General features: G+C 43.0%; 1 protein-coding gene across 9 annotated transcripts in view; it reads right to left on the reverse strand.

Annotated features, from left to right (window-relative positions):
- The window catches only part of TRPM3 (transient receptor potential cation channel subfamily M member 3), a gene marked incomplete at its 5' end in the record, with an annotated part of 405,379 nt that overhangs the window by 260,390 nt on the left and 130,454 nt on the right, over positions 1 to 14,535 (reverse strand). For 2 of the 9 annotated variants that reach the window (XM_081880907.1, XM_081880908.1), the window contains one exon: positions 9,069 to 9,669. The exons of 3 other annotated variants lie outside the window; for them this stretch is intronic. In XM_081880907.1, the coding sequence (XP_081737033.1) occupies positions 9,069 to 9,158 (90 nt within the window). Of the gene's footprint in view, positions 1 to 9,068; positions 9,671 to 14,535 lie in introns of those variants that run through there. 4 more of the 9 variants (XM_081880912.1, XM_081880911.1, XM_081880906.1 and 1 more) reach the window with 3 other exon arrangements.

A 14,535-nucleotide genomic window follows, 5' to 3' on the forward strand; every position in this document is an offset into this window, starting at 1 on the left:
TATTGTGTATGTGCATAACATTGATTGCCATTTCCAGAGATACAACCACTGAAATTTCTACCACAGGACCTTTTAAGTTACTGATGATGTTACTAAACTATTTTTCATCATCAGCATGCATATCAGCTTTTTAAAAAGTCTATTAAGACTTCCATCTGGCTATTGCTTCCCCAGCTGGTACACAAACACCATGATGTCTCCTGGTTCACCCAAGATGCTGAAACCCAGACATTAACTTTAATTGAAGATGCAAATTTTGTCCACCCTAAATAAAACAGCTTTTAAATTTATAACAGAAAACCAACTGGGACTGTGTTTTGACATGACATGTGACTAGCAGCGAGTTCTGCTACTTCAATAAGCGCTACTAATAGCGTTATTAAAATTAGAAAATGAACAACTTACTTTAAAAACAAATAAACAATTCAAATAAGTTTAAGTTCAAGGGCCACAGTATTTGAAAGATCTGTATTTAATATGTAAAACAAATAATGACCCAAGAACAAATATGTTTGCTCATCACAGGTTACATAAAAAGAGGACAGACACTTAAATATTCTTACTGATAGTATGCAACAACAAAAAAAGGGTGTCTGAAAGCATATGAGTACTACAGGAACACCCTAGAAAGATTAAGTCCATGTCCAAACCTGTGGGTTAAATAAACCTGGTTTATTTGCCTGATTTTGGCTTTCCAAGTGGATCTCAGTAGGTTCAGGGCCTGGAGGATTCTGGGATACCAGCCCAAGAGCCACCCAACATGTGGGCAGAGCTGGGAGACACACTGTACCCAGACTTGTCAGGTTCTTGTTTCTAGACCAAGGGTAGGCAAGCTGGTGGGCATCCTACAGCCCCAGGATCACATGCAGGTTTGCCTCTAATCTGATACTCCCCTTGGCCTAATTTCATGCAGATGGCAAAGTGGGGGACACAAGGAAAGGTGGGGGTGCAGGGAGTTGACGAGATCTGCTTCGAACCCAGCTCTACCGTCCGGGCTGGACAGCTCCTCTGATGTCCTTAAAACATTTAGAATACACTGCTGGACAGCTCCATTGCTTATCTAGGAAATCAAAACCTCACAACTTACAACTTGGAGAGCAGGACATTAGAAAGTTGAGGGTTGAACTAGGCAGCAGCAGCAACAACAACAACAACAGGCCAGAAAGCCAGATGGTTAATATTACTAGGATTGATGCATTGTTCAGCCAACCAAAGGCTTCATAATGCCCTTCATAAACAGGAAACTGTTGCTGCAGGACGCTGCATGGTAACTGTATGGGGTATGTATGAGGGGAGGAGTAGTACCTCTGGCAGGGGCATGTCGTGCTCCTTCTGGGTTGTTTGCCCACAGTTGCTCCCCACCCTGCACTCAGTTCTCACCTGCAACTCCTAGAAACTGTCAGCATATGACAGTAGCCACACCCCAGGCAACAGCTGTGATTGGCTACCCAGGTGAGGGCAGCCAATGGGTCTCAAACCCTCAGTGAGTTAGGGACTTGCCCTACACGCAAAGACAGACTCTGGTGGATTGAAAAGAAAAGACCAATGGTCAAGAAGGCAGTTTCTGTATGTGCTGTAGAGGAAAGTGAGCAGCAGACAGGGCTCTTCAACCTGAGAAAGTAGGTCATCTAGAAGGAAAACTCTGACCCTAAACCTCTGCTGCCTTGTGGGACATCTTCAGGAGAAGAAAAGGCTCAGGAGTAAACCCTACACAAATCCGGAGTGGATTGCTCTGCTTTTCTTTGGAGCACATCAGTGAGGCCAAGGTGGGGGTCTTGTCGCCTGGGCAACCCAGGACCTCCATACACACTGCCCAGGCTTGGTGCTGCTAACATAGCCGTTTGACTTCACCCCCAGGGGCATACTCCATTGTCTCTTGAGACAGACAGATGCCAACAAAGATGCTACACATCATGAATATTATTTCCTTGTTATGTTTGAAGAGGGCTTTTGGGTCTGAGCATAGAGTTCTAGCTAAGTTAAGCCTTCAGTCTCACACCATGAGGTTCTAGGTTCAAGTTCTTGAGCTAAATAGTATGTAAATGCATCCAATTCAATAAATCTTTCAAATATTATAGCACACTAAATCCTTAATAGTCTGTTTGCTTGTTGATAAAATGGAATACTAATGGGTGGGGGAGACAATTGTATGAACACTGACAGTGTTAGTAAGCTGAGGTAGAGCAGCTATGAAAATACAAGCAACCTGGAATGAAAATACAAGCAACTGATTTGAAGATGGTCAGCAACGGTGAATGACCCCTCCTTAGCCAAATAAAATCAGGCCAATGAGTGTCCCACATTTCATTCACTGTTGTGCAGCTGAGAATGGTTTAATAGTTTCATGCAGCATGACAATAATTAACCTAGAGATCACCTGCTCAATACTAAGTGGTTAATTTAACAAAACCCTATAGGATTAATGTTCTATGGTAACACAGCTAGGATATTAATGCAGTAACTATTTACTACAGAGAATTAACATAACATATTGAAGGTGAAAAATCCAAGTGTGATTTTATCTCTATCACTGGTTTAATATGAAAAAGTATATGGGGGGGGGGAATCAGATTTGATTGGGGAGGGAATTACTGTATTTTTTGCTCTATAAGACTCACTTTTTCCCTCCTAAAAAGTAAGGGGAAATGTGTGTGCGTCTTATGGAGCGAATGCAGGCTGCACAGCTATCCCAGAAGCCAGAACAGCAAGAAGGATCGCTCCTTTTGCTGTGCAGCGATCCCTCTTGTTGTTCTGGCTTCTGAGATTCAGAATATTTTTTTTCTTGTTTTCCTCCTCCAAAAACTAGGTGCGTCTTATGGTCTGGTGCGTCTTATAGAGCAAAAAATGCGGTACATACTATGCTTGGCAATGGAGATGCCCATGATGATTCTCTTTGGCAATTTGATATCTGTTTTCTATCAGTCAGCATTACTGCTTAATAATATAAATAATATAATATAATATAATATAATATAATATAATATAATATAATATAATATAATATAATATAATAATAATTTTGGTAGCCCACACATCGGACTGGGTTCCCAAGCTGGGTTCATAACAACAAAAGGGGGAAAGGTACCGTATTTTTCGCTCTATAACACGCACCTGACCATAACACGCACATCGTTTTTAGAGGAGGAAAACAAGGGAAAAAACATTCTGAATGAAACAGTGGATGTATCATTTTTGGGCTTCATGCTGTGGCCACAGACATGTGATCTGATGGTGAATTTGGGGTGACCCAATGCAAAAATCCTGAGAATTCCTGTGGATCCATGCTTTGTAACCACGTTTTTGCACCATTGCAGCCCCAGGCAACAGTGGGTGCGTGATTTTTGGGGGGCAGGCTGTAGCCATGGACATGCTATGTGATCTGATGGTGAATTTGGGGTGACCCAATGCAAAGATCCTGAGAATCCCTGTGGACCCATGCTTTGTAACCACGTTTTTGCACCATTGCAGCCCCAGGCAACAGTGGGTGCGTGATTTTTTTGTTGCAGGCTGTAGCCATGGACATGCTATGTGATCTGATGGTGAATTTGGGGTGACCCAATGCAAAGATCCTGAGAATCCCTGTGGATCCATGCTTTGTAACCACATTTTTGCACCATTGCAGCCCCAGGCAACAGTGGGTGCGTGATTTTTTTGGTGCAGGCTGTAGCCATGGACATGCTATGTGATCTGATGGTGAATTTGGGGTGACCCAATGCAAAGATCCTGAGAATCCCTGTGGATCCATGCTTTGTAACCACATTTTAAGTGGGGAGCGAAGGAAAAACAAAGAAGGGACATGAGAGGGGTGTGCAGAGAAGCAGCTGGCTAAGAATGCAGGAGAGGGATTTAACGGGAGGGAGGAAAGAAAGGCAAAAGTTTCCCCCCACCCAAGCCAGCCATGTCTCTCTCTCTCTCTCTCTCTCTCTCTCTCTCTCTCTCTCTCTCCCTCCCTCCCTCCCTCCCTCCCTCCCTCCCTCCCCCTCCCCCTCTCTCTCCCTCCCCCTCTCTCTCTCCCTCCCCCTCTCTCTCCCTCCCCCTCCCCCCTCTCTCTCTCCCTTCCCCCCTCTCTCTCCCTCTCCCCCAGCAGCACAGAGAGGAATTCCCCTCTGCTTGCCTGGAGGGGAGGGGCTTTCCCTGCTCTTTGTTCCGTTTCAGCAAACACAGCAACGAAACAGAGGAGGGTGGGCAGTAAGACCCTGAGGCAGAATGCAGGAAAGCAGCCACTTCCTCTTTTCAGGTTTCGCTTCTCCGTGCAGCGCAGCGATTTGATTTTTTGCCTGATTTTTGCCTGATTTTTCGGCTCCAGGGACCACACATTCGCTCTATAACACGCACAGACATTTCCCCTTCCTTTTTAGGAGAAAAAATCTGCGTGTTATAGAGGGAAAAATACGGTAAGTACACCTGGAAAACACATATACAAATATTATCATTTAAGAACCAAATAGCAGTTCAGAAGTCTGCCATAATACAGAGAAAAAGAAAAATATCCACCAAGGCCTTGGTCATGCTCACTTTACTTTTGTTCCTCCATTTGAAAAGAGCACCAGTCCTGCACCAGAACCAGGGAAGGCGGTGAAGGTCCTGCGTGAGTGCCTGGAGGCGGTTGGAGGATGGGTGGTGGCTAATGGATTGAGGTTGAATCCTGACAAGACAGAAGTACTGTTTTGGGGGGACAGGGGGCGGGCAGGTGTGAAGGACTCCCTGGTCCTGAATGGGGTAACTGTGCCCCTGAAGGACCAGGTGCGCAACCTGGGAGTCATTTTGGACTCCCAGCTGTCCATGGAGGCGCAGGTCAATTCTGTGTCCAGGGCAGCTGTCTACTAGCTCCATCTGGTATGCAGGATGAGACCCTATCTGCCTGCAGACTGTCTCGCCAGAGTGGTGCATGCTCTAGTTATCTCCCACTTGGACTACTGCAATGCGCTCTACGTGGGGCTACCTTTGAAGGTGACCTGGAAACTGCAATTAATCCAGAATGCGGCAGATAGACTGGTGACTGGGAGTGGCCGCCGGGACCATATAACACCAGTCCTGAGAGATCTGCATTGGCTCCCAGTACGTTTCCAAGCACAATTCAAAGTGTTGGTGCTGACCTTTAAAGCCCTAAACGGCCTCGGCATCTCTATCCCCATCATCCTAAACGGCATCTCTATCCCCATCATTCAGCCCGGACACGGAGATCCAGCGCTGAGGGCCTTCTGGCGGTTCCCTCATTGCGAGAAGTGGGGTTACAGGGAACCAGACAGAGGGCCTTCTCGGTGGTGGTGCCCGCCCTGTGGAACGCCCTCCCATCAGATGTCAAGGAAATAAGCAGCTATCCTATTTTTAAAAGACATCTGAAGGCAGCCCTGTTTAGGCAAGTTTTTAATATTTAATGCTGTATTGTTTTTAACACTCGATTGAGAGCTGCCCAGGGTGGCTGGGGAAACTCAGCCAGATGGGCGGGGTATAAATAATTTGTTGTTGCTGTTGTTGTTATACTGTAAATAGCTTCCCAATTTCTCCTAAGTTTCAAAAGCCTTGCAGAAAGCTGAAAACAAGGAGAGGCTGGGGGGGGGGGTTGGAAGCCCCCTTGGCTGTGGATTTCTCTCCCCTCCCACCGGTGATGAGTTGCTATTACTGAAATAAGAATCCGTAAAAACCCTGATAGGCAGGCAGAACTGGTCCTATAACTTTCTAGATTGCAGCATTTGTCAACTTTTTATTTTTCCTCCTTCACATTTGGCTTCCAATGTACTAACCCAGTGAACAATGTTACCACCTGAAAAATAATCACATGGTCAACCTGTTTATGTCTCCTGTAAGCTGCACTGACTAACAAACCCCAGCAATGTAGTTTGAGATGGCTTTTGTCTTTTCGAGCATTTCTGGAGAATTCTCAGAAGCAGCTCAGTTTATCCCAATAATCTTCCAAAACCTGGAGAGTCTCAGCCAGGGCAGCTCCGCTACACAATGTGGCAGAGTCAGAGAGGACAGCCAAGTGGACTCATAAAAGCCCAGCTAACCCAGTTTCCTGCTCTCCACTCTGGGAATGTTTACCCCTCCTAGTAAATTAGTCAGGAGATATTAAAAAGTGCTGCTTCCTCAATTAATCCTGGGCTATGCAGTGGAGATGCTGTCACAACCACAGCCTTAGAAGCTGGTCAGGGCATTAAAAAACTGCCATGCCAGCCTTGGGTTGCAATCCTATGCCATCATGTGATGACACTGTGGCAAGTTTGGGATCCAGTGGCCTTAGCCTCTCCCCTTCCCTGCTCCCATGATGCCCCATTTTGGGGTTTTCCGTGGATCCAGAAGTGGAACACCTGCCTGTTGATCTAATGGGTGGAATGGGAAGATCTGTACCAGCAGAGTAATGCTTGTATCATTCCACCAGTGGAGGCCAGCAGGGCTGGAAAGGGGGACACCCCCACCCAGCAAGACACAAACTCTGTCCGGGACAAAGGAGGCTTGGGTTGTAGCCTGAGTAATGCAGGCCTGGAGCAGGCGCAGAAATCTTCACTGGGATGCTCGTGTGCTACGCTGAACTTGTAGCACACAACAGCACAGGACCAGGGTCTTAGTAATGCAGGGTAATAGAAGTTCAAACAAAGTGTGTCATTATTTTTTCAAGTAAATTCTCAATACACTCTGAGGAAGTTTTGCTTCAGAAAAGAAAAAAGGGGGTTGTATGGATTTCTGATATAAACTTTGAAGGGCAAAGGTAATAAAAACACACCTGGTTCATGTAAATTGACCCAGTTTTAGTTTATTCTGAACTGAACACAGGAACCAGTCCCATTTAAGTGTGTCCTATGTGTATGCCAAAGCTTATGCTAGAAGTCTAAAGCTCCCTCTCCTTTCCATGTAGAAGGGAGCCTGTTCTTATATGCAGAGAAATGAGCTATCCTTGTATCACCCTAAACTTCTTGTTAGGGTCTAGATCATTAAAAGTTGCATAACAAGCTGTATTTTCACAATTTCACAAACAATTGATACAGGTTTCTATTATTAATTAAGATCTCTGTGTATGGTGCAACATTTATTTAACAAAATATCACTAACATTTAAACAATCAAAAGGGCTTATCAGTATTTACCTATGTCTTCTTTTCTCCAGGAATATAAAAATGTTGAAGGCTGCAATCCTTTGCACACTTACTTGGAAGAACTTAGTGGCATTTGCTCAAAGTTAACTTTCCCATGTAATACAGTCGCTGCCCAAACTTGCTAAAATTCTATAAGAGCTTCCTATGTTATAAATTAAACCTATCTGGTGTATGCACCAAACATTTTCATGAAATGATCATTCATATTCTGACCTATTGTCGTACACTGCTCACATAATCAATTTTTACTGCAGATAAAAAGAAGCAGCAACTTTTACTAAAATAAGTTCCAAATGCCCAGTTAAGAACTGCCATGGCACAATTGCAGCAGCTTATTCAAATCACTTACTGCAATAACTAGTCATGGACCTGAAAAAAACCCTAAAATAAAAGCTCAACTATTACACATTTTAGATAGTCATCTATATACCACAATTTTCATTTTCTTTTTGTTTGTTTCAAAATAACTACACAACTAATGGAACCAAAATTTACATTTGAATATATGCCCAAACACCACACCTTTGGATTATTTTTAAAGTCCAATGAAAAGTTAAGATTATAGTTCATACCAAACAGACTGGCCTCATGACTATGGAGGTCACCTTATGAATTATGACTGTATGGCTTACAGAGTGTACACAGTTGAGTCTGAAATGACTACACACATCTTTTCCATCATGTGCGCATGTGGCAAACAACTGTGATGGGTGGTCTATCTCCCTAAAATAGACATGTGCAGCCACATCACATGTCATGGCCTCCTACTGCATCCATTTATGGTGTACAATGTCAATATGCTGTTTATAAACAAACAAAAATAATAAAGATCAAGCTACACAAAACTGCCATTATGTGATTCTTTTCCTGAGGTGCTTTTGCGGCTTGGTTTTCTCTCTTTCTGAAAAGCAGCCCCAGAAGTTGTGAGGGACAGTGAGAAAGCATTAGGGGGAGGGGCTGTTTAACCTTTTGCTGCCATCCATGGGGGGGGGGAGGTGTTGGGCAATCTTGGAGAGATAAATGGGACAGGGGGAGGGAGCGAAAGGTCCTCCCTGCCAGTTTCCTCCCTCTGCTTCTCAGCTTCTCTTTCCTTCTCTCTTGCCCACATGGGAAGAATCATGCAGCCACATGTCATGTGTAGTTGGGCTGCAGTCCTATGCAGTTGGTGGGGATGTCCTCCAAGGAACAGTACATGGGACCAGGCTATATGTATAATAAAGCACAGTTCTGAAGACTTGCTGCTCAATAGATGTTTCTTTAAAATTTGCTAAACTGGGTATAGTATTATTAGTGGTACCCTACAAAATTGTGTATACTCAGATCAAAACTGAAATCTAGTGCCCAGCATATTCTCATAGAACAAAACCCACTGAAATACATGGGGCTTTTGCTACTATTTTTTTAAACAAGACATAGTCCAATCATTGAAGAATGCTTCCAGAAACCAAAAACATGTTTGTTAATGCATTTAAAAGAAAACATAAACAGAAAGTTTTCCTCTAGCCAGAGTCTGACCTCAATCACCATGTAAGAATTTCAAACCAACCATTTATATAAGCTACATTAAAAAATTAGCAGAGATTGCTAACGCTGAACATCATAATGTAATGTGCTCATAGGTGATGCTGGAAACTATGTAAGTAATGGAAACTGACAGCTGCTGAGACTTCTCACAATTCATACACATTCCACAGATTTTCCTTGTCCTTTCAGTTTTCCTTGTCCTTTCAAACATCCCTTATACCACACGAGCATTAAATGCATCTTAGAAGACAGTTTCGGTGCTCAATATGCCCTCCGGTACTACAAATGCACTTTTCCTATCTGTATGTGAGCAACATAATTTCTACAATGACCAGAAGTATATCCTAAATTGGAGCACCGAAGGTTAATTGTAGATTTGCAACCTAGTGACACAATGTGAGAAATAGGTGAAAACAAGATCACTGAGAGTAAAAATGTGATGGTTTTACAGTACCTTAAGTAGCCTGACAGATGGAAGAAAGGCAGCGTGGCACAGCTTCCGAATGGTCCAGTTTAGTGGCCGAGGAGCATCACTTTGACTCATGACCCTCAAAAATTCCACTGGAATAATAAAATGCAAACCTCACAAATGCCTACAAAACAGCTGCTCCTCCACGGTGTTGGCATCCCATGTCCATCAGATGTCCACACCTGCAATTCCATGAGGCAGATGCCTCCTGTAACTTGGCTGAAAGGCTGGCAAAGTGAATGTGCTTTAGCCACCGATCCTCCTTAAGAAAACACCCTCCCTGCTTGAAACAGTACTGCTCATGCATACCAAATGTGCTGGAGCAGAGCATCAGGCTGCTTGCTGCTGCTCAGGGGAGGGCTGCACAGTGTTACAAGAAAAGGGACAGCCTGCCTTTTTTAAAGCCTGCAGTAAGAGCTTTGCGCTCGCTCCCTTTCCCTTTCTCCTTTCGGGGTACAAGCCATTCGTTTTGCTTTCTTTTTTATCTCAGGGAGGTGACAACAGAATATATAAATCAAGCAAGGAAAGAGTACAGTAGTCCCCAATTTGTCTTGCACAGCATTTTAAAGAAAAGAGATAAAGCTTTCAAAGAGGGAGGAGGGACTAACATTCACAGTGAGAAAAAATGGGTTTCCAACTGTTATGGAAAGGAAGTCACCTCCTCACGCTCTGATTTACTGTATCTGACGTGAAGGTTTTAAATCATATCTGCCCTGCTATAATATGGACACTTTATTAGCAGCAAATGCGTGGGGCTGTCTCCTGGCACACTGCCATCATAATGAAAAATGCATTTAGATGTACATTTCCCCCCCCCCCCAAGGAAACCACATGAAGCATTACAGATCAATGGGTTGCATAAGTCTGGGGATGCTTTGCTTTAACTCATCCACAGATGCCATTTTAAAAACAAACCTAAAACATTGGCTTTTACCTTTTAGCTCACTAGTCATGGGGTTGTGCTAGCACCAATCCTGCACCACTAGCAACATACCCCAAGTAACAGATTAGGGATGACTCTGCTGCAGATATCCCCCTGTGGTCTCTCTCTGCTTACCAGGAGGTAGATGATGAGTACTTTAGTGCTGGAGGGGGAAAGTAGCTTTCAAAGAAATGAGCCCTTAAAAAAAGTATCAAACACAGCCATGGCTTTGTGAGCTCTTGAATCACATTATTTTAAATAACAAATTTAAATTGTACCTGGGGTATTGTTGCTGGTCACTAATTAGACCACATATATAACTACAAGAAATGAAAGAAAACATAAATGATGCACACACATAAATATCTCAAAACATACTATCTGCTATTACTTCTTAGGGGAAATTACATGGTTTCGTATCATGGATTTGAAAGCAGTGGAATTTGAAATGTGTCAGAAATACTATTTTTATTTTATTAAAACCATCTGTTATGATTCTTTCTGTAAACACTTTAGTTCTATAATATCTTGACAGGGCACCTCCAGTTATCTTGCCATTTCCTTACTCCTTGCACGGTCAGAGAAATGACTGAATGACCCTGGGAAAAGTGAGAAAACTTGGACAGTGTGCTAAAGTTTTTGAAATAAATACACAGATAAACTAAAATTATTCAAAACTCTGCTTTTCCCCCCAAACTCCTGCAACATTATTTTAGTATTCAATAGCCTTCAGTTGCCACACTTTCCCTAATCAAGTCAAAATCATGTGTTTCTTTAAATAGCGTAACATAGACACTTTCTTTAAAACTAAAAAATGATAGCCTATGTGTCAATAAATTGTGAATGCTAAAGTTCTAAAGAACTCAAACATGTAATTTATACATTTCAGTATGAAATGTTTTCCAACTTGTGTATGAATTACCCTACTCACATAACTTATTCTGATCCAGAAGCTAAATATGGTGTGGAGAACCTTTGGTTCTCCAGATGTTGTTCAGAAAGCCTAGTCAATGGGCAGCACCTGGAGGGCCAAAGGTTCCCACCACTGAGCTCAGGGAAGCCATCCTGTAGCTAGTTACCTGAGTATAAATCTTTCTTTGAAAAAGCGTGTATGAGAGAAAAGTGGAATTTAGAACAGGATTATGCCTTAAAGTGGAGTGATTATGATTTTGATGAACACAATCACAAAGTCTTAAAGGGAGAAGACATTGAATTTTAGTTGCTGTAATAATTAAGGATGAAATAGGATGAAAAATTGGGCACAGCAGATTGAAATGGAAGCATAACAACTTTAATTATAATTCTTCCTAGGAAGAACTCTTAAGGATTCTAGACAGTCATCCTGGTGCCATGAAAACTGTATCTTCTGCTAAAATTAACAACTTGCTGCTGTCATTTACATTGCAACTGTCTTTCCTCTGAAAGAAATGGAATGAGCTTCTACTGAGACCCAGCCCCTCCCCCCCCAGAGGGGAGCCTGGCACCTATGGGCAAATGCTGAAGATGCCTCTCTTTACCCTGCATTGTGACACATTTTGATATTTTTATATTTTTAGGACCCACCTTATTTCTGTGATTATAACTTGTTTAAAACTGTTTTTAATAATCAGGATGAATGAGGAAGAAGGATATAATTTAGTAGTGAAGTTGTGGTGTCCAAGGAAAGACTTGCAATATATTCCCTGCTCCTGTCATAGGCTTTTCCTATGATATGCATCCTAGTTTGTCAGCAAAATGCAACCGTAAGACCACAGGGCATGCTAATAATACCTGATCCAAACCAGCACCCTGTTCTCACAGTGCCAACCAGATGCCTCCCAAGCAGGACCTGAGCACAAGAGCAGCCCTCTGCCTGCTTGGGACTCCCAGCACCTGGAACACAGCTCTCAGAGGTAGTAGCCATGGGTAGCCTAATCCTCCAGGAATGTGTTTAATTCTATTTTAAAGCCATCCAAGTTGCTGACCATCACGACTTCTTGTGGTAGCAAATTCCACAGCTGAGTCTGTGCTGTGTGAAGAAGTTCTTTTTATTGTGTGTCTTGAATCTTCTAGCATTCAGCTTCACTGAAAAGCTCTACAATATCTCTTTTGAGTTGAGGAGACCACAGTATTCCAAGTTTGGTCTCAGCAGAGATTTATATAATCATATTCAGATACTGGAAGCTATATATTTCCCCAGCACAGAATTGCTTTTTTCACAGATGTCACACACCAGATCAACATCTTCATCAAGCTATCCTGGGTAGTCACCACCAGTTTAGACCCCCTGGGCGTATACAGGATATTAAGAATTTTGCTACCTTGTGCATCACTTTACATTGGCTAATGTTGAATTGCATTTGCTGTTTTACTGCCCATTCTCTTAGTTTAGTAATACCACATTGAGCTTTTCACAATCTCTTTTTGTTTTAATGACCCTGAACAACTGGCATCATGAGCAAACGTGGCAACTTCACTGCTCACTAATTCTAAATCATTTGTGAACAAGATAAAAAGCACAGGTCTCCCTTTCCACATCCCTCCATCAGGAAAGCTACCTATTTACTCCAGCTCTCTGAACCAGGTATGTACTGATCCACAAGAGGATCTCTCCTCTTTTCCATGTCTGCTATGTCTCGTCAGGAATTCTTGGCAAAGTATTCTGTCGAAAGCTTTTTGAAAGTTTATGTACATAATATGTCATACTCAGTGCTTTTTTCTGGGGGTACTCAAGGGTACACAGTACCACCCCCATTTCCCCCAAATGTTAAAAGTGTGGCACTTACAGCTTCATGGTGAGTCCCATGGTGAGTGACCAGCACTGGACCGGCCATACTGCCACTTATTATTACAGTGGTACCTCAGGTTACAGACGCTTCAGGTTACAGACTCCACTAACCCAGAAATAGTACCTCGGGTTAAGAACTTTGCTTCAGGGTGAGAACAGAAATTGTGCGGTGGCGGCACAGCAGCAGCAGGAGGTCCCATTAGCTAAAGTGGTGCTTCTGGTTAAGAACAGTTTCAGGTTAAGAACGGACCTCCGGAACAAATTAAGTACGTAACCAGAGGTACCACTGTATTACCAATGGAAGACAATAGCTGACATTATTTTCAACAGAATAAAATAGGTGTTATATATCTATATCTGTATCTAGATATCTAGCTATCTACAGTGGAACCTCTATTTGCAACCATAATCTGTTCTGGAGGTCCACCCGGAGGTCAAAACGGGTTGCTGGGAGACACACCGCTGTGAGCAGGTGCAGGTGGTGATTGCCTGCTTCTGTACATGTGCGAAAAGCAATCGCTGCTTCTGCACATGTGCAAATGGCAATTGCTGCTCCTGCACATGTGCGAACGGTGGCAAACCCACCAGTTACTTCCAGGTTTGCCACGGTTGCGACTTGGAACAACCGTAAGAAGAGGCGGTGGTAAGTAGAGGTTTGACTGTATTTAAAATTTTATTATTATTAACTGAATTTATATACCGCACTATACCCAGAGGTCTCAGGGCAGTTCATTCTCGCGTGTGTGTGTGTTTGTGTGTGTGTGTGTGTATAGCCCTACTATTTTCTAACTCAGAAGGAATACATACTGATATTTCCTTTTCTTGTCAGACAAATTTATTAAAGCTTACCATAAAATCCTAAGCATGTTTATTCAGATGTAAGGATGGGAGAAGGATGGGAGTTTGCAACTCCGCACTTGTTAAGAGAAGTGGAATGCACAGGTAAGGGAATATTTGAATCGGAGGATCAACTGGCAGTAGGGTCGAGTGCTTAACACTTCTGGTGTCCAAAGTTCGCTGCCTAAAACCACTAAAAACTGCTAGAGGAGATTTTCAGGCAAGTCTCACGTGTCTAGTCATGAAGGTCACTTGGGCCTCTAGAGCTGAATCCAGAAGAATGTCCAAACTGCATACTTGCCCCTTCAGAAAAGTGCAACACTTGTCAGGCAAGCAGCCTATTCCTTGGACACAGAAACCATACACCAACAGAGCCTCCAATTTGCCAGGATTCAAATTTTATATGATGACATCCAGCTCTATTTCTCCTTGTTAACAGAGTCAGGTAAGGCTGTGGAAATGCTGAAAGTGTCTGATTTGATAATGAGCTGGATGAGGGCCATTAAATGGAAGTTTCATCTCAAGAAGGTGGAGGTTTGTGGGCCGATTGTTCTCTAGTTAAGGGTGATGGTGTTCAGCTAATTCTGGATGTGCACCCTCTAAAGAAACAGATCCAGCTGTTGTTTCTGGCCCTGATGTTCTTCGTAGTAAGGAGTGCCATTCACCAGCTTGGGCTGGTCTACCAGCTGCAACCACGCCTAGACAGAGAGAGTCTAGTCACTTGTCCATGCTCTCGTACAACATCCTGTATAAATGAGTGGAATGCATTTATATCTCTGAAAACTGTTCAGAAGCTTCCATTAGTACAAATTGCAGTTGACAGAATTATTAGTTTATATTGGTTACACAGGATTGCTTATCACTGACTACCCCAATGCACTTTTAAAGACCCACCTTCTCCCACACTAACCTGCCTAGATGCTGAA

The sequence above is a fragment of the Podarcis erhardii genome (assembly GCF_964252035.2).
Source record: "Podarcis erhardii genome assembly, chromosome: 11".
NCBI classification, from domain to species: Eukaryota; Metazoa; Chordata; class Lepidosauria; order Squamata; family Lacertidae; genus Podarcis; species Podarcis erhardii.